The sequence below is a fragment of the Bos grunniens genome, chromosome 22 (genome assembly GCF_055505025.1).
Source record: "Bos grunniens cultivar Pamir isolate PY7600 chromosome 22, Bosgru_T2T1.0, whole genome shotgun sequence".
In the NCBI taxonomy this organism is placed as follows: Eukaryota; Metazoa; Chordata; class Mammalia; order Artiodactyla; family Bovidae; genus Bos; species Bos grunniens.
In genome coordinates this window covers 58,890,732-58,914,639 of record NC_141186.1, presented here as the reverse complement: position 1 = coordinate 58,914,639, position 23,908 = coordinate 58,890,732, and the positions used below count along the sequence as shown (strand labels likewise).

General features: G+C 56.4%; 1 protein-coding gene across 1 annotated transcript in view; it reads right to left on the bottom strand.

The window, feature by feature from the left end:
- Positions 1 to 21,581, bottom strand: part of NUP210 (nucleoporin 210) — a 91,383-nt gene extending 69,802 nt beyond the window's left edge. The window contains exons 1-4 of the mRNA XM_086368954.1: positions 21,278 to 21,581; positions 6,735 to 6,871; positions 4,737 to 4,868; positions 405 to 501 (exon numbers count right to left, since the gene is read on the bottom strand). Coding sequence (XP_086225080.1) covers positions 405 to 501; positions 4,737 to 4,868; positions 6,735 to 6,871; positions 21,278 to 21,450 — 539 coding nt within the window. The 5' untranslated portion in view covers positions 21,451 to 21,581. The remainder of the gene's footprint in view (positions 1 to 404; positions 502 to 4,736; positions 4,869 to 6,734; positions 6,872 to 21,277) is intronic.
- Positions 21,582 to 23,908: the final 2,327 nt, after the last annotated feature.

Sequence of the window (23,908 nt, the reverse complement as noted above, 5' to 3'; positions counted from 1 at the left end):
TACTGGCCCCCACGCCTCCTGCCCCGCCGGGCGCTGGCACAGGCGGCCTCCCGTGCCTGGAGGCTGTCACAGCTGGAGGGACCTCCCAGCCGGGACTGTTACCCACTCACCCCACCCTGGGGCCCCTCCCTACCCCTCCGGCACCCCATGACAGCTCCAGTTATCAGGATGAACTTTCTCTGCCGCAGCTGGACAGACCAGCGCCCTGGACAACGGCCCCCAGAACACACCCCGGGACAAGGCCCCCGCACAGCTGCGCGAGCTGACCACTTTGATCAGTCCCAGGCCACATCGGCCATCAGCCTGGGAACCATCCTGGGCTCCTCGCTGACGGGGCTGCTAACGGTGACCATGAGGGTGAAAGCCCCCAGCCCACCCTCCCTCCCTCCCCCTCCGCCTCTTACCGGAGCGCGTTGTGGGTGTCTGAGTAGCCATCAGCCTCTGTGTCCTTCACGATTGTCCAGTCAAAGACCAGCCCGGCCAGCGTGCTGAACGTGTTTCCTGCAGGAGCGGAGCAGGGGGTAGGGGGTCACACCCGAGTTAACCCCCCGGGGCCAAGGGGAGGGGCGGTGGACTCGGCACCACCCCCCACGGAGGAGGCGGCACCACCTCCAGCCTCCCTTCTGGAGGGGAAACCGAGGCGTAAGGGATCAGGGTCACGTGAGCGAGCGGGGCTGCACCCCGTGAGCCCAAGTCTCCCGGGGACACACTGTCCTGCCTGTGCGCCCACCACCCCTCAAGTGGGTAAGCGCTTTTCAGCCTAGACAGCGACTCCTGAGACTGTGAGTCAGCCCCCCGTCCCCTCCCCATGCTGGGAGAGGAATCCCGGCCATCTGGTGTCACGTGCCCATCCTGTCTCCTCCCCGAGACGCCGAGACCCCCGGTCCCGGGTGGAGGAGGTGGGCCTCACACAGCTGGCCTCCGCTCTGAAGTCCTGACTGCCGTTGGCACGCCTTGGGCCAGACGTGAGAACAGGCGGAGCCCAGCACGTGAGTGGGCGATGCTCTCTGGAGGAGCAGGACCCAGGCCGGGTCTGAAACCCTCTGCAAACACCTTCTCAAGGTGAGGGCAACACCTAGTTCTGCTGCACAGACTCAGAAGTGGGGCGGGAGACGAAACCTGCGGCCAAAGGCCTGGCCTGCCCCGAGCCGCGGTAGCCTTTTCCCGGGTGATTTTGATCTTGCCCCTTTCCACTGGTTCCCATCATTTCAAATGAAGAAGCGCAACATATGTATCCAAGTTCACAAGTCCACAGATCCGGTGGCCTGGCCCTTCTGCCTCTGGTGGCCCGCAGCTGGCCCAGCCCCTCCGCTGGCTTGCCACGCGCCCCAGCACACGCTACTGCCTCTCCCGCTCCACCTCAATCATCTCTGGATATTCCCCACCCGGCCAGCCCCCAAACAGAGCCTCGGGGGCCCCGAAAAGCTCTTTCTACGGTACGAAGACCAAGGCATTTGGAGTCAGACAGGCCTGAGGGTCTGCCCCAGCCCACCTCTGAGATCTAGGGCTGTGGAGAAGGCTGAGAGGAGACGGCCTGCTGAGGACAAGGAGACGGAGGCTGGGGCAGGCCTCCCAGGGTCACTTAACCTGGAATTTGGCGACAGGAAGTCCCTGTCTTCATCCATGTCAGTGGCTACGCTTGGAGCTCTGTTTTTCAGCATCAAAATCCCTTCCCACCTGCATGTTCAGATGTGAAGCGAGGGATGACTATGGGACCATTCCTAGAGCAGAAAGCATCCTTTGGCTTCTGAAGTTTCGCCCACGTTGGGAGGTGCACACGCAGGTCAGTGCCTGGTTTGCAGGGCCCTGGTTCACTCGGGGCCCTCATCCCAAAGGGAAGGCACCAGGAGGCAAGTCAGACTTGGGGCAGTTAGAAGGAGGCAGAGGCAGCCCCAGACACAGGGTCAGATGAAGAGGCTCCCTTGAAGGGCACAGATACCCCAACGTGAGTGCAGACCCTCAGGGGCACGCAGAGTCCCTGCCCTGCAACTCGGGTTACACACGGACATGCCAGCTACCGGGGTCCCCTCCTGCCAGCTGCTGAACCAACATGCTGCGTCCTGGCTGAGCAGGCCCCAGGAAATGGAGTCAGCATTTCCCCTTCCCGGCCCCCCGACCCCCATGCTAAACCTCTAAAGCTGTGCCCAGATGTGCTCAGAAGCCGGGAGAGGCCAGGTGAGAGGCTCACTCTGGCCAAAACGCAGCCGCTGGACCGGACGGTCCTGGGACAGTAAAGGCCTTAGCTGTGCTCCACCGGAGACACCCTGGCGTGCCCGCGCCCAGCCCAGGGGGATGGAAGGTGGCCGTCGTCATGGGACAATGACCACGAAGGAGAGACCCAGCAGGACTCAGGACACCAGGGCACAGGGCACAGGAGGCAGGGCACCCCAGGGGCAGGGAGGGGGCAGGGAAGCGGCATCTCAAGTCCCCGAGGCTCCAAGTCCCAGCGGACCCCACTCACTACACACAAGGGTGAAAAGAGGGGCGTTAAAATTTCAAGACGGCAGCAGTGGAGCGTTAAATCAAGCCCGGGGCCCTGTGGCACACACGGCCCTGCGTGGAGCTGGCCCTGACGTCTGGGAGACGGAAGGAAGCCACAGGAGACAGCAAGCGATCTCAGCACGACTTCTCAGAGCAGACAGCGAGCAAGGGCACCTGCCCGCAGCACAGGCTGCAGGACCCACACGGTCAGCCGGAGTTTGCAGGCTTGGGCGCTTGTCTGTTTCAAAAGTGTCTATTAGCCCTACTGTGTGCCGAGTGCTCACAGGAACGAAGAAATGCCAGGACCCCGTCTCTGGAGCTGGCACCCCCCGCCCTGGTCTCAGGAGGGCAGCTGGAAAACACTACGCAAACATTAATGAACATTTGCTGGACCGAAGTCCAGCGCCAAACAGGGAATGGCGTGATCCCGACCCTGTCCAGAGGCAGAGAGAAAGGCGCCCGCACCCCAAGGCCGGGCCGGGAAGCGCTGGGTGTCTCACAGGGAGGGACTCACCCCACCCCAGGAGCCCCAGGACAGGATACCACGGGAGGCGGGGGTGCGGGCTGTGACCCGAAGGGCTCGGCCTCTGAAAGCAGAGATCCAGAAGCAGATGGGAAGTGCTCTGAGCAGAGCCTGGGTGTCAGGACGGGGGTGGGGCGTCTGGGGGACCAGAGCCGCCCAGCGCTGCCCAGGCACCAGCTGCTGGGAAAGATTAGAAAACCATGAACCCAGGACAGGCACCCTGCAGACCGCCTCAGGCCAAAAAATTAGACCCCAGACCCTGGCGCAAACCCCAGCACCCAGGAAAAACTCAGCAGGAGACGGCATGTGGCCTCTCCAATTTCAGTCTCAAGGATGAAACAGGGTCCCGGCCTGGCAGACCCCACACCTCTCGAGGCTCAAGCATCACAGCTTCTAAGAAACTCTCCTGACCTGTGATCTCCACGCCCCGCCTCTGAGCTCCCTGGGGTTGCTCCCCAACCTGTGGACCCTTCACCCTTTGCCCGCCGTGTGATTACAAACAGCGCCTGCTGGGGTGCAGGTGGGGCCCGACCTACATGTGGACCCCCAGCCTGAGATGCTCCCCCAGCCCGGCTGTACCCCAGTACCTGGCAGAACTCCAGAGGCAGAACCCACCCCACTGATACCTAGCAGACTGAGCACCCACTGCACACCAGGCGGGGCGGGACCCTTCACCTCTGCTCACCAACGAGGTGAGCATCACTATGTCAGTCTCGCCAATCAGAGGGCAGTTCAGAGAAGGTGGGCAGCTCACCAGGTGAATGATGCAGAGAGGAAAGACGGCTTGGAGACACTCCAAAATAGGACTCTGACCCCAAAGGACATTTGGCAATGGCTGGGAGAGAGCCTTGGTTGTCACAGCTCAGGGGTGCCCCTGGCATCCAGGGCAGAGACCAGGGACGCTGCTGACCACCTGCCGTGTCCTGGGCAGCCCCCACCACAAAGGATTATCTGCCCCAAATGTCAACCCCACGAGCCCGAGAAACCGCGATCTGGAAAAGTGTTTCTAAAAGCAGGGGCTAGAGCAATCAGGGGAGATTTCAAAGACAAGATGAGACTTGACTTGGACTGCAAGTTTTAGAAGCTCCTTTGTTGAAAAGATGTCTTTGAGCCTGACCTACTTTCTTCAACAAAACCTCCACCTACAAATACTCCCTTTGTTCCCTGACTAAGAGGTCGGGCTAGAGCCGGGGCAGTCTGCCACCCAGCAAAACAGACATTGTGAGAAGAATCCCAGCCCAGAATAAGTCAGTGCTCTCTTACAAACGGAAGGACGGTGCATGGGGCTGGCAGCATAGATGCACTGCCCACAGCACACACACGCGTGTGCACACACACACGCGCGCGCCCACACACGCGCGTGCGCACACACACACGCGCGCATGTGTGCGCACACACACAATCTGCAGTCTGGACCAGGAAGCCCAGCCCAGCCCTCAAGGCCTCTGCGGGTCACGGCACTGACCCTGCGAGCCGCTCTCAGCTCCCACCACTGCCCAGACGATGCTGTTGCTTCCCAAAGATACGCTGCACCTCCTGGGTCCCTCTAGGCGCAGGGCCGACCTCCAGGCCCTGTGGAGTCGTGGCCGTGGCCTTGCTGCCTCCAGGGGCCTGGTGTCCATTCAGAGGCACTCCCAACCTGTAGCCGATCACCCTCCTAGCCAGAGCAGCCCCCCTCCAAGGGGAGAGCCGACCACAGGCAAAGGGAGGGCAGACAGCCCAGTGGCCTCACCTTCTGAGTCCAGGGCCTGGATCTTCAGCTCCAGCGGGGCGTCCTCCAGGTAGAGCTCGCGGGTGGTGGAGACGATCTGAATGCCGTGGATGAGGTCCACGATGGCGTCGCAACGCAGGACCTGGCCAGTGGCTGCAGGCAGGAGTGCGTGGTCAGGCAGTGGGGGGCCCACACCCCGTCCAGCACCTCGTAGGGTGGGTGGTCTCACGCTTTGGCAAAGACTGGGGGTGACCAACGACCCCGAAAAAACAGGGCTGGAAGAACCAAGTCACCCTTAGGAGGCTCACTCGGCCTGAGAGTAGCCCAGACCAGGAAGTAAGGGCTTTGCGGGCACATTCATTGTCCATCTTGTACTTTTCCACCCTGGGCACCAGCATTTAAAGCTGCAGCAAGGGGCTTCCCTGGCGGCTCAGTGGTCAAGAATCCGCCTGCCAATGCAGGAGACACAAGTTCGATCCCTGGTCCAGGAAGATCCCACGTGCCGCGGGGCCACTAAGCTCAGGAGCCACCACGACTGAGCTCACGCGCCCTGGAGCCCGAGCTCCACAACAGAGAAGCCACCGCACCGAGAGGCCAGGAGCAGAGCGACCAGAGGGCAGCCACTGCCCGCCGCAGCTGGAAAAAAGGCCGACCGAGGCCCAGCGCAGCCCAGAATAAATGAGCGAGCACATGGGTTTTTAACATTGTGGCAAAACAGTTCCTAGACTTCCTAGTCTTGCTCAGGCTGTGACCACTGAGCTCCCCGACAAGGGCTCTGGTATGACGAGTTCGCACCCAAAAGGACGACGGTGCTCTGAACGCCTGTCCCCGCCCTGAGATCAGGAACTACACCCAGAGCTTGTGCATCTGCGAGTGTGTACACCGTTTCCGAGTAACACTATCAAGTGTGTGCTAAGTCGCTTCAGGCGTGTCCGACTCTTTGCGACCCCATGGACTGTGGCCCGCCAGGCTCGCCTGTCCGTGGGACCCTCCAGGCAAGAACACTGGAGTGGGTGGCCATGCCCTTCTCACTCTACTGTAAAAGAGTGTGTGCACACCCACAGAGGCTTTTTTACTTGCTCCATCAATAAGATACATGAATGGCGTTACCTGGAGAATCCTCTAGGGCAGAAACATAACAACTTGTGATAAAAAATCATTCCGACTGTTCTCCAGGCATCATATAAAACTACCTGTACACGCTTAACTTTCTGAGAAGGTCATTCAGCCTCATTATCTAAAGCCTTAACAATATTTACTTAGGCTGTGACCCTGGAAAGCTGGGACTCCATCCTTGGCAGGAAATCACCTGAAAGAACCCAGAATCGTTGTCTTATGTAACGTGAGTTTCTTATGTAACACAAAACAAACATCAGAAAACAGTCTGGATATCCAGTACGGGGAAGGCTCGATACTCAGCCATTAAAACTAATCCTACAACAAAATGGGAACCTTTTCATGCCATCTTAGGCGGGGGAAGCACAATGGAAAATTCACTGCTTTCTGAGCACTCTTTGCGGCCCCATGGACTGTAGCCCGCCAGGCCCCTCTGTCCATGGGATTCTCCAGGCAAGAATCCTGGAGTGGGGTGCCAATTCCTTCTCCAGGGGATCTTCCCAACACAGGGATCAACCTGTTACATCTCCGGCAGTGGAGGGCAGGTTCCCAGCGCGCCCTGGGAAGCCCCTTATGACCATAATATGGTAAATTAAAGATGGGGAAGTGAACGCTGCACAAATCTCTTCATTTTGAATCATTAAGAGTTATTTTAGTAACAAATAACAACTTAGAATGGAAGCCCCCCTCCACAGGAGGGAAGCGGGACACGTCCCTGGCAGGAAGGGAGCGGGCTGGGTGCTGCTCACTTGGTGACCCCCACCCACTCTGCAGGCGTCCTGCGACCCAACAAGTGAAGAGGAAGTGTGCCCAACCACAGCTCCACAGCCCCAGCGGCCCGGGGTCTCAGTAGGGTGCTCCCACCTCCCCATCCCCGCCAGGGCCAGGCCCGGAAGCCCTTACCGATGTCCTCTGCGAAGATGATGCTGGTCAGGCGGGCGGGCTGGGACAGGCGGGCCTGCACCACCGCCCTCCGGGAGCACTGCTGCTCGTCCAGGCCCAGAGGCTCGATGCTGGCCACCTCCGGCCGGGTTGACGACCTGCAGCGGGAAGACAAGAGCACACTCCCTGGAGCCGCTGGAGAGGCAGGGCTGCAACCCGAAGCCAGGGCCACGGCCTCCGTCTGCCCCAGACTCACAGGAGAGAGGGGCCAGGTTCTGCCAGCTTCAGACTCGGGTGAGCTGGGCGGCCAAGCCCCTCTGCTGGGAACAGGCTCTGCCCGCCCTGAGCTCATCCTACAGGAGACGGGACACTTGGAAACACCCCTACGGTCAACAGTCCTGAGAGGATAATTCCCTGGAACTGGAAATAACTATCAGTGGAGAAAGTGCCTACAGCCCTCAGGGAGGAGGACAGGCCACGTACCCGCTGATCTCTAGGCTGGGTCGGGCACATGGCAGCTTCCCAGATGGTCATCTCCATCCCCAACAAGCTCTGCAAACCCAGAGCCTGCCCACGGGAACCAAGACAACAGGCACGACAGCCCAGCACACTCAGGGCCAAGGTTACGTGAAGGTGGGCAGAAGGGTAGGTAAACATTCAGACGGACGGATCCGCAGAATCCATGACTTCCCACGGAGACTCGGGGCCTTGGAGTAACCGGCTGAAGGGACAGTGTGATGAGCAGGCACCCAGGGTTAGTGTGAGGTTTCTCATCTGAGACCTGGTGTAGCAGCAGTTTCCAGGGGAGTGAGATGCGGAGAGTGGGGAGGAGCAGAGTGGACGCTGCAGTACCGGGTGAGCACGGCCACTTGGGAGGTCAGGACGTTGATGCTGAGGTCAGGTGCTGAGGTTGGGAAGATGGGGATGCTGAGGTAGAGGAGACGGGGTGCTGAGCTCAGGGACACGGGGTGCAGAGGGCAAGCAGGCATTGGAGGCCACAGGAAGGAGCTAAGATTTATTCTGAGGACGATGACCAGCCCCTGGGCCATCTTGAGCAGGTGAACATTCTAATCTGATCCCCACTTTTCAGAGCACAGTCAGGACTGCCCTCCGTGTGCTCCAGGCGGGGAGGCCCCAGGGAAGGGCACCCATGGTCCCCAGGGCTGCGTGCAGCACTGTGGTGCCCAGCAGGGAGTGGGCACTCCCAAGGCATGGCTGCTGCCCCTGCCCTGGGCTTTCACTGCCTGCAGCCTCAGTGTCCTGTGTTACTCAGAAGGAAACTTGTACAGTCTGCTGTTAAAAGGCAATGGTGTGAAATATACCCAACAGGCGTCTCCAAGTCGATGCAAGCCTCTCCAAGCTCAGCACGGATGCTCAGACAGCGCGAACACGCAGCACACAGCAGGATATAGCAGCGCCTCTACTCTGAGAATGAACCTCACCCCAGGCTGAGGGAGACGAACGTCTAAGCCCCCAGGGAAATGCATCTGTGGTCCTCGCACTAAGGGACATCCCCTGAGAAGAGTGCATTTCAGAGACCAACGGAGACAACAAACATTGAGCCCCGACAGGGAGAAGCGAGCAGGTCCTGGGCACAGCCTCGCCCCACACCACAGAACTGCAGAAGCTGTGTTGTTCCAAGTGATTTCAAAGGGCATCAGACCTCCCCACATGTGCACAGAGACACAAAACTGATGAGGAAATTAACACCACATTGTAAATCAACTATACTTCACTTTGAAAAAAAAATCTGACATGGAAACAAGAACAGGAAACACGCAGAGATCAGATCTGAGACCAAGGAGACAAATGTGACGGAGGGCGCAGCTTGGATCCAGGGGACCCAGGGGTAAAAAAGGAAGCTCAGTGGACACCCTGACGCAACCCAAGCCAGCTAGACTCTAGTTAACTCAAGTACCAGGGCTACTGTTTCCCTTTCTCAACAATCCTGGTCCTGAAGGATGGTAACCGTAGGCGAAGCTGGGTGAAGGTACAGAGGAACTCTCTGCATTATCTTTGTAACTTTCCTGTAAATCTAAAATTGTTCCAAACTTAAAAAAATTGTTCAATGACAAGGGGAGTGAGGGATGAATAGGCTGAGCACAGAGAATTTTTAGGGCAGCAAAACTATTCTGTATGATCCTCCTCTGATGATACAGTCGCACACGTTTGGCTGGCTACAATGAATCGGTGCCGACTGTGGACAGTAACGGCACACAGACGCTGATTGTAATAAGGTGTCCCTGCAGGTACAGCTTCCCAAGCGGCGCCAGTGGTAAAGAATCTGCCTGCCGTGCAGGAGACCTGGGCTTGATCCCTGGGTCGGGACGATCCCCTGGAGAAGGTCATGGCTACGCACTCCAGTATCTTGCCTGGGAAATTCCATGGGCAGTGGAGCCTGGTGGGCTGCAGTTCATGGGTTCGCAAAGCGTCAGTCACGACAGAACACGTGTGTGCACACACACACACACACACGCAGGCTCATCAGTTGAGACAAATGCACCATCTGGTGGGGGATGTTGATGGTGGCGGATGCTGGCGGGGGAGGGGGTATATACAGGAAACTGCTGTAATTTGGGCTCAGTTTTTTTAATAAACCTAAAACTGCTCTTTTTAAGAGTCTGTTTAAAAAAAGTAAGACTGCTCATCGTCTTCTGCTTCTAACTTTGAGAAACAATGTGGGATGCCTCTTGTTCAGTGGCCCCGGGAGCCAGGAATCTGCACTATAAATCCCTCCCCAACCCCGAATCTCAGGCTCCTCAAGAACAGGAATGACAAGCTCTTTCCGCACTCCCTCAGGGCGGTGAATTAATCTCACTCTCCCAGTAAAGAAGTCAACGCAGATAAGAGCAGGCTGCCCTCATTTAAGTCCAAGAGGCCTGAAGTCCTCCTCCCACACCCAGGCCCTCCATGAGTGGCCCCTGAGATGCCTGCAGCCCCCTGAGCCTGGCCGGGAGCACCCCACCCCTCATCCAGGGCCCCCAGGGCTGCGGGGCTCCGCTAGGTACAGGGACAGCCCTGAGCTGCCCTGTCCAACAGAAATGCACAGCAAATCACATTTAAAATGTCCTCGTTGCCTTACTAAAAAGCAATAGGGAGGGAGTCCCCAGGCCCAGTGGTTAAGACTCTGCACTTCCACTGCAGGGGGTGAGAGTTTGATCACTGGTTGATCTTAATTTTAATGACACGTATTATTTCACCCCAAACATCCCAATCATCCTTATGACCCGGGGGCCCCTGCATTTTGGACATAGTGAATGGCCCCGGGGCAGGCCTTCAGGGGGAGGAGAGCCCTGCAGATGGTGTCTAATCCCAGTCTGGCTCCCTGGGCTCTTAAAGAAGCCCCTCCTCTTCACACTTACGGTGGTGCAGCCTGGAGATAACACAGAGCAGCCAGTGCAGCTACCCACCCCCCACACACAGGGGAGCTCAGGGCAAGGGAGCCACGGTCCACCCTCACAGGGAGCTGGGGTGCTGGAAAACACACCCGTCACCACCACCCCCTCTCACCCGGCTCTAGGACCCCACATCTGAAGCTGGCGGGCTCATCCCAACCACCTAGAGGGCTTAAGACAGGCTGGAGGCGTGTCTCTGTCCCCCGCAGAGGGTTATTCTCGGTTACCCTGGAGGATGCTTGGAGGCCCGTGTGCTCTGGCTGTGCCTTTAAGAGCAGAGAGCCCAGCAGGGGCCTGGTGTCGGGTGTCCCTGTCACAGATGGCTGGTGTGAGTCAGTGGAAAAAGCACTTTAGAAGGTGCTCGTCAGGGATTCGAAAGGGAAGGGGACCCCTGGAACCCAAATTCAGAGTGGGGATTGCGGGCGGGGATGAAAACTAGGAGCGGGAGCAAAGGGGGCTGCAGCTCCACCCACAACGTCTCCTTACCGGAAAAAGCCAAACTAGCCAAACACACAAACTGCTGACAAGGCCCAATCTGACCTAGGAATATGGTGTTCACTGTGTTACTCTCTGTTCTTTTCTGTATTACTCTAACTTCTAAATAACAGTATGTCCCCGTCAACGTTAGACGTAACCTAGAGAGCTGCTGTGCCCTCGTTTTACGGAGGAGTGAAGTGTTGCTGTGAAAGTGTTAGTCGCTCAGTCGTGACCCTTTGTGACCCCACGGACTGTAGCCCGCCAGGCTCCTCTGTCCACGGGATTCTCCAGGCAAGAATCCTGGAGTGGGGTGCCATTGCCTTCTCCAGGGGATCTTCCCCACCCGGGGGTCCAACCCAGGTCTCCCGCGTTGCAGGCAGATTCTTTACCATCTGAGCCTCTACAGCCCCCGGAGAGAAGACGGGCTGGTTAGGGCCTCTCTGAGGACCAGAGAGGGTCAGGACACAGGGTCCAAATCCAAACGTGGGTGTTTCCTGCCGTTCGAATCACGTCTCAGTCCCTCAGAACTGTCGTGTCTGCGTCTCAGAGCTCTGGGTCACCCTGAGAGCTGCCCACAGAGGAGGCTGGCTCCCTCCTGGGCTGCGAAGGGAAGAGCTGACCATGTGTGTGCAGTTCTGGAAAGCTGCTGCCTCCGGGACCTGGCAAGAGAAGAATCACCTCCTCCACACAGGGAGGACGGGCCATCCTTCACAGACACAACGGTTAATCGCCCGACAGCCCGAGCCAGGCAGAGAGAGTGGAGATAAGGGGGGATGACAGGCAGGAGCCCCTTGCATGTGGCAAACGCAGAGATATCCAGACACAGTTCTTTTAAAAACCACAAGTGTGCTGGGGGCATGCGGGGCTCATTTCACGTGTCAGTCTGGCCAGGACATGAGGTGCCCAGCTACTGGGTCAGACATTATTCTGGGTGTGTCTGAGGGTGTTTGGGGATGAGATTAGCACTTAAACCAGTAGACCAGTAAATGAAATTACGCTCCCCAGTGTGGGTGGGTCTCACCCACTCAGTTGAGGTCTGACTAGAACAAAAAGCCCGCGCTCGTCTATGCTGAGTCACTTCAGTCGTGTCCGACTCTTTGTGACCCTGTGGACTATAGCCCACCAGGCTCCTCCATCCAGGGGATTCTCCAGGCAAGAATACTGGAGTGGGTTGCCGTGCCCTCCTCCAGGGGATCTTCCCGACCCAGGGATCGAACCCACGTCTCTACGTGTCCTGCTTTGGCAGGCGGGTTCTTTACCACTAGCGCCATCTGGGAAGCCACATATATATCTCCTATTAATTGTGGGTCTCTGGGGAACCTGACCAATATAGGGAGGGCATAGAAGATAATGAAAGGCATTGTCTACCCTGTGTTAAGCCCAGAGCTAAATCCTTCGATCCGTCAGATTACTTAACCCTCCAGCAGACACGTGTGGATAAAGCCAAACTGAGACTCAGAGAGGTTGAGTAATTTCCCCAAAGCACACAGCCATGAGTGGCAGGGCCAGGGGTCATAGCTATGTCTGTGTGAGCCCAGATCAGACAGTCCTCACACCACACGAGTGCTTTCCCCAGAAACACACAGCACCACAGAGCAGCGAGGCCCAGATGAACTATGTTTGGATTGAGTCTTTATGTCTTTTAATTAGCACACATTCATCTTTACTGTTTCAGGAAAAACAACTGTATCAAACGTATGAGCTCCTAAGTGTTAATACGGAGGAGCATCTCCAGTGTTCACAAAGGTAGTCATTTCGAAGGAAACAGTTCTAGTACAGGCAGGACATTAAAGAACCAACGCGGGACAGCAGCTGAGTGGCTGCAGTTTGGGGAGGAAATACCAGCGTGCATTCCTGGGGCAGCTGTGAGGGGCGGGGTCTGTCCATCAGCCGCCGTCTCCAGGGTATCTCAGACAAGGACCGAGTAGCCTCCACAAGGCTGGCCGGAGCGCTAACAACCAGACTGTGCCCACGCTGCTTGGGGAGGACCCAGGCGAGGAAGGCATGGCAAGAGGGAAAGACACCATGTGGGCCGCAACGGCTTCCCCGGCCTGAGCCTTGCGGGCTCAGACACGGCCGGGCACTCGACAGAGAAGACAGGGCCCGGTGGGGCAGAGGGCTGAGAGGCCCACGTGGGAACTGGCCCCAACAGCCAGGTCATTTGGATACAGCCTCGTGTTTGCCAAAGAAGCAGGTTCAGGCTCAACGGCTTTTCTGCACAAGAGCCTTCCTCTGCCCCCAGTTTTTCTGTTTGCTGTTTTAATTATTTAAATTTTTCTATTTATTTTATGTTGGCTGCAGGTCCTTCGTTGCAGCCTGCGGGCTTTTCTCTAGCTGCGGCCCACAGACGCAGTCGACCCGTGGCACGTAGCGCCTTAGTTCTCTAAGCAGGTCACACCCACGTCGCCTGCACTGGAAGGCAGATGCGTAACCACTGGACGACCAGGGAAGGCCCTGCCCCAATTTAAACGCACTGATGCCGCTGCTCAGAAAGGAGAGCTGCTTCAGCCTGTCCATCCGTCATCCCGTGCATCTTAGCCAGAGGTCAGCAGGCCTGCCCACCCTCCCTGCTCACCCTCCCTGCTCACTCACTCGCCCCAAGGCCCGCAGGAGGAGCTGGAAGGCCCTCCCCAGGCCCCAGGCACAGGCGGTGCTGGCAAGACGGCCCTTTTCTCTGCTGAGAAGGTGAAGGCCTAGGACAGCAGGGCACTGCCACACACCAGCTGTGTGACCTTGAACAAACAAGTCAACCTCTCTGGGCTTCCGTTTCTGCATCTGTACAATGGGAAGAAAAATGATACCTGCTGCAAAGGGTTGGGGTGGATTAGATAGGATGATAGACACCTTATCACAGGGCCTCGCAGAGTAAGCTCTCAAACTCAGGAACCAGGAGCAGGTGCCCAAATGAAGCGCTTGTGGCCCTGAGGTGTTTGGCGAGATTCCAACCACAAGAACTTTTGATTTTTAGAGGGAGGAAGAGAACAAGGGTCTTTCTAGATTCTGATCACTGATGCCTGACCTGTCCATCCACTTCCCTGAGTGAAGCCTGACCCTGATCCCGGCTGGCAGGGCCCCACCACCAACCACACACAGACATCCTCAGAAAGACCGCAAACATTCGGGTCAGAGGTGGGTTTCCCGGCTGGCGGGAGCCTGAGGCTTGACTTCCGCTCCAAAGTGCTCCTTCCCCCCAGTTCCCCTCCCCCCGCCATCCCTGAGCTTATGCTGACCCCACAGCCGGTTCTCCGTGGGGTCCCTAATGAACTCATTCATTCATTCACGAATCCATATTTATTGGGTTTTGTGCAATGTTCCAGGTACTGCCGAGGCACTGGGAACACAGCAAAGTACCAGCTAAACATTAACCCCCTGCTTCACGGAGCTTACTTTTTGGGAGGAGGAGGAAAGAACAGACAAATGAGTGCGAGAAGGTGAGCTCTCAACCAGGGCTGTGGACACACAGGAGGGAAGGGCTGCGGCTTCCACCCGGGGCTGAAGGGAGCCTCGCTCAGGCGGGATGCGTGAGCAGGAGGGGCCACCACCAGGTCCTTGAATAACCGCAAGAAGGGCATTCCAGCAAAAGCGCAGGAGAGCACAAAGGCCCCGAGACCACGGCAGGCATGACCCTCCTCCCCGTCAGACTCCCTCGGAGACAGAGCGGAAAGACAGAGTCCACGGCGTGCTCATTTCTTGCCCCCGTTGCACGCAGCTAAGACCCTGGTGCCAGTTTTTACAGATGCCCTTTAACAGGTCGACGGGCTTCCCTGGAGGCTCAGATGGTAAAGAATCTGCCTGTATTGCGGGAGACCTGGGTTCAATCCCTAGGTCAGGAAGATCCCCTGGAGAAGGAAATGGCAATTCAGTCCAGTATTCTTGCCTGGACAATTCTACAGAGAGAGAGCCTGGTGGGCTACAGTCCATGGGGTCGCAAAGATTTGGACACGACTGAGAAACTAACACTTTCATTTCATTTTGTTATGGAGTCTCTTCTACTCCAAATTTGCCGCATTTTCTATCATAAGTGACTCTTGAATGCTCTGCACATATTGAGACCATTATATGGCTTTTCTTCTTCATTTGGTTGATAGAAGAATTGTTTATTGTCGGTCAAGCAATTACACTGATTGGTTAGTATTAAACCAACCTTGCATTCCTGGGAACCAGCCCCAGTTGGTCATAATACATTACTCTTTTTATATTTTTCTGGATTTGATTTGCTATTTTGTTAAGGAATCTTGAACTCTGGGTCTGTGAATTTCTTTGTCTTGTAATATTTGTGCCTGGTTTGCAATCAATGTAATGTTGGCCTCATAAAAATAAGCTAGTAAATGACTGTTCTTCCTCTCTTTCCTGAAAGAGTTTATAAAGGATTTGTACTATTTCCTCCTTAAATGTTTCACAGAATTTACAAGTGAGGCAACTCGGGCTTGCAGTTTTCTTTCTGAGAAGGTCTGTGACTATAAACTTAATTTTCCCAAATATCCTAAGTGGACAAGGTGTTCTGAGAACCCTCCCCCAAGTCCTGCACAGGAGCGGGGCAGGGCACCCCACGGCTGGGGGAGCCTGGGGTGCAGTGCTGTCCTCCCCCAAGTCCTGCACAGGAGCGGGGCGGGGGCATGCCACGGCTGGGGAGCCTGGGGTGCAGTGCTGTCCTCCCCCAAGTCCTGCACAGGAGCAGGGCGGGGCACCCCACGGCTGGGGGAGCCTGGGGTGCAGTGCTGGTGGCCTGCGGCAGTGTTGCTTCTTTTCCTCCAGAATTTCTCACCCACATTCCAGCAAGACCACCCCCGCCCCCTGCCAGATCACAGCAGCTCCCGTCAAGGGCCCCAGCTGAGCAAACCCAGGGTATACATGCCATCCCCACCCCACCCCCACCCCACACACACACACAGAGCCGGGTAAACGTGCACACGTGGTGTCATTCCTGCAGGGGACCCGTGTTGGGTTTTGGCTGCCCAGCCTCCGCCCCCTCCTCAGTAACAGCACCCAGCTTTTCTGTGGGTGCTGCTCTTCTCCACCCTCAGACCATGAGGTTCTGGGTACCCATGCTCCTGGGACACTGGGAGGCCTGGTCAGTCAGCACTGTGAACCCTGAGCTGGAGGGGTCCAGACCCAGGGTGTGCCTCACCAGCCCCCATGGGGTTTGCAGGGCTGGAACTGCTGTCTAGGGAGCCCCAGGCAGAGGTCCAGACCTAGGACCTCAGACCAGGCTCTGCTGACCTCACTGAGCCCTGTGTGCAGCCTGAAATAAACTCTGCCAAAACAGTGTTTATTTAAACTTTACATAACTTCAAAGTTTATTTAAACTTTATTTAAACTATTGTAGTTTGAGTTTCCTGTCACATGCAGGCAACTCAGAAGAGTCTGCTGCTGCTACTGCTAAGTCACTTCAGTCGTGTCCGACTCTGTGCGACCCCATAGACGGCAGCCCAGCAGGCTCCCCTGTCCCTGGGATTCTCCAGGCAAGAACACTGGAGTGGGTTGCCATTTCCTTCTCCAATGCATGAAAGTGAAAAGTGAAAGTGAAGTCACTCAGTCGTGTCCGACTCTTAGTGACCCCATAGATTGTAGCCCACCAGGCTCCTCCGTCCATGGGATTTTACAGGCAAGAGTACTGGAGTGGGGTGCCGTTGCCTTCTCAGAAGAGCCTAGCCAAGTGAAACCCCAATTGAATTCTTCAAGACATGTTGTCTCATTTCATTCAAACTATTGGTACTATATTTTTTAAAAAAGAAAAAAAATGTCATTTCTTATGTGCTTATTATGTGTCAGGCACAGAACAAAACACAGCACAAATATTTTATTTGCCTCCCAACAATCCAACTGAAACTTCCATATGATACCCATGGAAACAACAGCATGGATGGGATGTAACTTGCCCAAGGATACATTCCTAGAAACACCTCAGTGAGGCTGGTCTCTAGACCCCTCACCTGGACACCTCCCTCCCCTCTTGTGATAAATGCACCCAGATTGTTCAAGACAGAGCCAGCAGACTCCCTCTACCTGTAGTTGGACACAGGAGCGTCCAGCCTGACAGACCTCAGTGAAAAACGACTCCATGTCCTCAATTACCCCGACCCCACTTACATCCTTAATCCTGCTTCTCAGTGTGCTGTCCACTTTCCGAAAACCCTCCTGAAGGAACCTGAGTAAAACAGCCATTGATGAGAAGGCCTGGCACATTTCCTGGGCATCCCAGGACTGAGAAGGCACAAGTCTGTGACTTGTCTTTTGTTTTTTGAAGTGGGCCTTTTTTTTTTCCCCAGTCTTTATTGAACTTGTTACAACATTACTTCTGTTTTATGTTTTGGGGCATTTTTGGCCAGGAGGCATGTGGGATCCTAGCTCCCCGACCAGGGATCAACCCCACACCCCCTGCATTGGGAAGCAAAGTCTTAACCACTGGACCGTGGGGAAGTCCCTGTGACCTGGCTTTGAACTTGGCTCTGCTCAGTTCCCTATTTGTGCAGTGGGTGGTCACTCTTGAGGTGTTTTGTTTTCAGGATTGAGTGGAGAGTAACACGCAAAATATGCAAAGGAATGAGCAGAAAAGCTGGTTCTGCTCTTTGGCTGCCTTGGCCGCCCCCACCTGCAGTATTCAAGCCCCTGCCTTCGGACCTGGGTGTCTGGCCGCCCACTCACTGTGGCGGCTGCCTGGACGCTGGCGCCTTCCCCGGTGTGCAGCCCCTCTCTTTCTACATCCAGTTATATCCAAGTTACCCTCCTATCGTTATCCTACTTTAAAAAAAAAAAAAAAATTGATTCTTCTTTATTGAAAATTTACTTTAAAAGTTTTAAAGTACCACGCCCTTTAGGCCACGCCCTGAGGCATGTGGGATCTTGGTTCCCCCAACCAGGGATCTAACCCACACCCTGCAGTGAAAGTGCAAGTCCTAACCACTGGACCAGCAGGGGAGTCCTGCAGAAGTACTTAAAGAGGAAACTGTCTATCAGCAGTGTAAACAGAAAGCCTATATGGTTTGCCATCCATCTGAAGCAACATAAAACAAACATCAGTCCAAACACTGTTGCTACTTCCAGGGATGGGGTGAGGAAGGAAACAGGCTGACATCACCTGGTGTTAAGGACACAGACTGTGGAAGTCAGGGCTGGAGGCGGGGAGGAGCGTTAGCGGACCGGGACTCAGTCTCAGTTTGGGAAGATGAAAAAGTTCTGGAGATGATGGCGGAGACGGCTGCTCAACAACGTGAATGTAGCTGATGTCACTGAGCTGGACACTCAAAGACGGTTACTTTAATGATATGTGTATTTCACCAATTAAAAAAAAAAAAAGAAAAAAAAATAGAAACATGTTGGTGCCAGAAATGAAATTTATCTTCAGGGTGTCTAACCGGACATGGGAACCCAAGGACAGGGGAGGTCAGGAGTGGAAAAAGGAGAAGTGATGGTTTTGCAAAGAAGAGGTGGGTGGGGGCAGAGGAAGACACAGCCCCCCTCCACCCACTGCCTAACCGTCCCCCCAACACACACACACACACACACACACACGGAGGCAGAGCTCACAGGGCGGAAGTCACCACAAGAGCAGAGTGGGGTGAGGGTCAGGGACAGGAAGGGAAGCAGGTCCACTCGGTAAACACACTTGCCGTCACCTCCTTCTGTGGGTGCGGGAGGGGGGACCCGAGCACCCATGGGGGGGCCAGGACCCGTGGGCCGGGTTGGGTGGGAGGGCCACAGCCAGGGTCACCAGCTCAGCAACCCACTCCAGTACTCTTGCCTGGGAAATCCCATGGGCAGAGGAGCCTGGCACGCTACAGTCCATGGAGTCATTAACAGCTGGACACGACTCTCCGACTGAGCAAGCACCCAAGCAATAACATGAAATATCAAAAAAGAATCAGGAACTTGTCACAAAACCAGCAATACTGGTGTGATGGGAGGGGTTCAGTCAGGTCTGGCCAATTAGCCAGAGGCTGCACATCCCCAAAGAGCATGGGTCAGAAGGCACCATTCCCTGTCCCCTGTCCCCTTCTGTGGGCTCTTGCTCGATGGAAACCACCACTCAGTCCCCCAGAGCACCTCCCTCCCGAGGCTTGCACTGACATGTGAACAGTTTTGACTTGATAATCTCTACAGTTCTCCTCACCTTAAAATTGCCTGAGTATTTGATGCTATAAAATCAAGAAACAGGAAAAGTAAACTTAAAGCCTCTGGCTCAGGTATGCAATGATCCAGAAAACTGGGAGCTGGGCTGAAAATTCAAAGGCTGAGCAAAAACTCCCCCAGGGTCCAGGGGCATTCTCACGTTCTCTGTTCTCCACCTCACAGACTTCACAGTGACCTCCTTGGTGAAGAAGAAGGCGGATAGAAAGCTTGCCTGCACACCCACTCTTAAAAGTTCCAGAAGAGACTCTTCAAAAACTAAAAACAACACCTGACTGGACTAGGAAGAGTGGACTGAAAATAAACATTTCCAACGCTTGAAGAACAAGATTTTCCCGTGACGTTAAGGGAGAAATCACAGCACCAAACACCTCCGAGACACTTAAGACACTTAAGCTAAAAAAACTATGGATCAGATTCAAAACAAGTTATAAGGTACTTAGCACTCCTCTGATGCATCAGAGATTAGGAATTTTGTTGTTGCTGTTTTCCCCCTTTCTCCTAAGAAGCTAGATAGGTAAATTAAAATCCATCAGTTTTTCCAAAAAAAGCAGTTAGGGGGAAAAAAAAAACAAAACAGTTGTTACTTCAAAAACAAAAAACACAGCTCTAGAATCTCAGGAAGTAGCACACAAGGACATCCAAGGGGGTTCGTTTGAAGCCAGCTGTTTGTAATAGTCGGCTTCCTTTTCCTTGCCCTCATATCAAGAGAAGAGACATCCTCAACCAGAGAATGAGCACAGTCTCAGGCGAAGTCTGGCCTGACAGCTGATCCACCAACACCAGTCAGAGCCCTGGACAAGGATGTAGAGAAGTTAGAGCGAAGATCAGCCTCTGATACCAAGCCAGAAACACGACCCACCAGGTGCAGCAGGCACTAGCCCAAAAATGCATTTGGCTAACCTGGACTGTCGTTTCAGGAGACCTTCAGAAAACAAATAGGTACTATTAATGCATGCATGGGGGCTCCGTGGGTAAAGAATCTGCCTGCAATGCAGGAGATGCAAGAGATGCTGGTTCAAGCCCTGGGTTGGGAAGATCCCCTGGAGGAGGGTTTGGCAACCCACTTGAGCCTTGCTGCCTGGAGAATGCCATGGACAGAGGCGCCTGGCGTGCTACAGTCCATGGGGTTGCAAAGAGTCGGAGACGACTCAAGTGACTCAGGAGAAAGCAGTCGGAGCCCCAGCAGCATGCTCTGTCGATGTGCACGCACTACTGGCCCCACAGACTTAACACACGCTGGACTCTGTAATGCGATCAGACCTGTTACAGTCTAGCCTGGAAACAGGCAACCAAAGGAAGGAGCAGGGTGTAGCAGTGGGCGGCACCCCTCCCTTTCATCTCCAGCAAGGTGGCAGGGAGGTGTGGTAGAGCCTCGGCCACACCCAGCACTCAGCACCCCGCTAGGAATAGGAGTGGAGGCCACTTCAGGCCGCCTTCTTCTCCATCCGAGGGATGGAGCAGCTGGACCGCATCACCCAACCACCTTGGGGTGAGGCGGACCCCTCGTCTCATTAGCTCCTGGGGTTCCCAGATCACACCCCCCACAAGGTGCAGAATTCCTGAGCCCCCAGCAAGCTAGGAATCCAGGCCAACCCTGCTCTGTGGGCAACCTGGGGTGAATCACCAATCATTCCTTTGCATCTTTCATCTGTAATGTAGGTGTAAGTGTTAGTCGCTAAGTCCTGCCTGAGTCTTTGTGACCCCATGGACTGTAGCCCACCAGGCTCCTCTGTCCATGGCATTCTCCAGGCAAGAATACTGGACTGTGTTGCCATTTCTTTCTCCAATGTAGGTGTATCATGTGTTAAAAACCAAGGGTTTGTCCGAAAGATCTCTAATCAAAGGCTTACATTCCTTCCCAAGACGCTGCACTGCTGACTCAACTCCCACGCACACCTTCCCGGCTTGCCCACAAGCCAGGTTCCCACACCAGTCCGGCGCCAGGAACGAGTCACCAGACAAACTCCAGCGAGCTGCCTGGGTCCCCAACCCAGGGCTCTGCAGGGCGCCAACTACCCCTCCCCGAGCCTGAAGGAGAACGGGGTGCGACCACGTGGACGCGCATCCCGGGCCGGCAGCTCTCCTCTGCGACCCTCTCCACCAGCAGAGGGTCCCTCCGGAAGGCCCGGACCGACAGGCCTTCGGAGACCCTCAGCAGCGCCCGCCAGACGCCCTCCGCGAGTCCAGCCTACCGCTGGGCTCCCGGCCGCACCCCCGCGCCCCGGCAGGCCCCCTCCTGCCCGAGCCCGCCGAGGCCCGGGCGGCGCCATGCGCAGTGGCGGCGACCCGCGCGCACGCCGCCGGGTCACGAGTGGCCAGTAGCCGGGGCAGTGGCCGATCGGCCGCCAACCCAGGGCCCGAGAGCGCGCGCCGGCGCACCTGCTGCGCGGGCCTGCGGGGGAGCGCGGCTCCCCGCCTCCCGGCGCCGGCCGGGCCCGAAGGCCGCGCGCCGCAGGCCCCGCCGGACCTGCCCGGGGCCGCGGCCATCTCCCCGCGCCCGCGCACCTGCAGCGCGCCCGCCCGGCCGCCCGCGTCCAAGGCCCGCGCCGGGCCGCGCCTCACCAGCGGTAGCAGCCCTCCGAGGCCTCCAGCGTGAAGTTTACGCGCGTGGCCCGCGTGAAGGGCAGCAGCACCTTGGGGATGTTGAGCTTGGCCGCCAGCGCGCCGGGGCCCAGCGCCAGCAGCCCCGAGAGCAGGAGCAGCAGCGGCCGCAGCGCCCGGCCCCCAGCCGCCATCCTAGCCGCGCTTCACCTCTCGCGACCCGGTGCCCGGCGGCCCGCGCGCTCCCCTCGCGCCCTCCGTCCCCGGTCGCGCGCGCCCGGCCGGCAGGTGATAAGCGCGGGAGGGAGTGGGGCGGGGCGAGGGCCGCGGCCCTAGGCCACTTCCTGGGCCCTGGCGGGACCTGAGCGCGGGAACTGAAGGGGCCGGGCTCCCAGCCCCAGCCCCGGGCCCTGCGGGGCGGAGCGAGGGGCTGGGGCGCGCGCCGGGGCCCCGCGGTGGGTGGGTGAGTGGGATGGGGCGTGCGCCCGAGTCACCGCGGGCAGGGTGAATACGGCGCCGGCCTGCAGGCCACCCCTCGACCACGCGGGAAGCGCTGCACAACGGTTTCCTGGCCTCCACCTTCAGACCCCTGGTTTCAGACTCCTCTCTGCCACCTGCAGCCGTTCACTGGGCCCCGTGCAGCGCCTCTGGCCAGTGAGCCTGGCCAAGGCCCGACAAACAAGTCAGCTGGGCTCTTGAGACCTCGAGCTGGGTCAGAGGAGACCCCCATCAACACGCGAAGGAACAGGCTCCCAGGAAATCCGGAATGTGTACGCATCCTGGCCTAGGCATCCGAAAGAGGCGCCCAGTTCCGCAAGTATAAGCCACCTGCCGAAGTCCTGGACGCTTCTACCTCCCCCCAGGGAGGCAATGTGACCCCCAGTTCTCGAGGAGAAACAAGGTGAGTTGGCCTGAAGGCCGCTCAGCCACGAAGGACAGCGCCGAGGCTCTCAGACCCCAAAGCCCAGTTCTCTGCGCTGCACCCACTCTCTTCCTTCCGGAAGCCACGGGGAGGTTACTCCAAGGGCAGATTTAGGGGCCGACACCGCCAGCGCACATCCTGCCGCTCCTCTGCCCTCAACCGCGCAAGGGAGGGAACGCTCAGCGTCAGTGAATTCTGGGCGCAGAAGTCTGCGATCTTAAATTCAATCTACGGGTTGTGCTCTGGGTTTGTAGTTAGTTGTCTTTGTCCTGACTTACAGGAGGAGAGGGCTCAGCATGTACCCTACTCCCAGTTAAGATGCTAATCTGCTGCGCTGCGGGGAGGCCCCAGCCTATGGGAGGTCAGGAAAGGGCGGAGCAAGTGCTCAGGGGCCCCTAGTGTGAAGAGTCCAGGAAGTGTGCCCTGAATTGTAACCTGGGAGGCCCCTTGATCCCCTGGAGGAGGGCATGGCTACCCACTCCAGTATTCTTGCCTGGAGAATCCCATGGACAGAGGAGCCTGGTGGGCTGCAGTCCGTGGGGTTGCAAAGAGTCAGACAGGACTGAGCGACAAACCCTTGGGCTTTTCAGGCCCCTTGATGACCCTGTCTGAGGGTGAAGGGAGAGGCTGAACTTCAGTTCTGCTGGGAAAGGCTTCTAGGAGGAGGCGGCCCCTGTGTTGGGCAAAGACATCTTACTGGGTCTCAGAGAGGCCCTGATGGCCTAAGCCTGCTCCTCAGGGGCCAGCCAGCTTTGCAACAGTAGGGAGGGGTGTTTGGGGATCACCCTCAAAGCCTTTCCTGGCGGCTCAGATGGTAAAGAGCCTGCCTGCCGTGTGGAAGACCCAGGTTCGATCCCTGGGTCCAGAAGATCCCCTGGAGAAGGACATGGCAACCCACTCCAGTATTCTTACCAGGAGAATCCCGTGCATGGAGGAGCCTGGCTGGCTACAGTCCATGGGATCACAAAGAGTGGGACTCGACTGAGCTATTTCACTTTCACTTCCATTCAAGGCCTAAAGGCCCAGAGATCTCTGTGAGCTGGGCTCTTCCCTGTGTGAAGCCAAGGGCTCTGGGAGGGGAAATTCCAGTGGGCTCTCTTATGTAAAGAAATAAGAGTTGTATGAAAAAAACAGCCCGAGAGTGGGTATCTGTGAGGAATTCTTAGTGTTCTTGTTTGCATATTTTATTGATTCGTTTTTTAGTAAATAACGGATGGTTTAAGCTAAAAAGGCTGAAAAGAGCTCATAGTAAAAGTGACTCCCCCCTTCTCCCCCTCACCCAGCTCCCTTCCCAGAGGCAATCAGTGTTTTCTATTTGGGTATGCTTCCAGACAGATTTTATGCATACGTAAGCAAATACATGCGTGTATACATTTGAAATTCATGATATAACTCGTCATGTTCCAATCTGCCCACTTAAATTGGCAAACCAGGAGCCTTGCCCAGCAGGTAAGTAAATACAAGGGACTCGGCGGGCCATCAGGGATCTTAAGCCCCTCTGGCCCATCGGAAGCATGAGTCCCTGTGTGAAAGGACCCCCCTTTCCAGATCTTCTGATTATTGAGGAGAAACCAGTGATGTCGGTTCGTAGATAAAACATCTTGACTGTGAGTGAATGTAATTTATCTTGGACATTTACCCCAGGAAAATGAAAGCTTAAGCCCATACATACAAAAGCCCACACATACAGTGTTCAAGGCAGCTTTATTCTGACCAACCCAACACTGAAG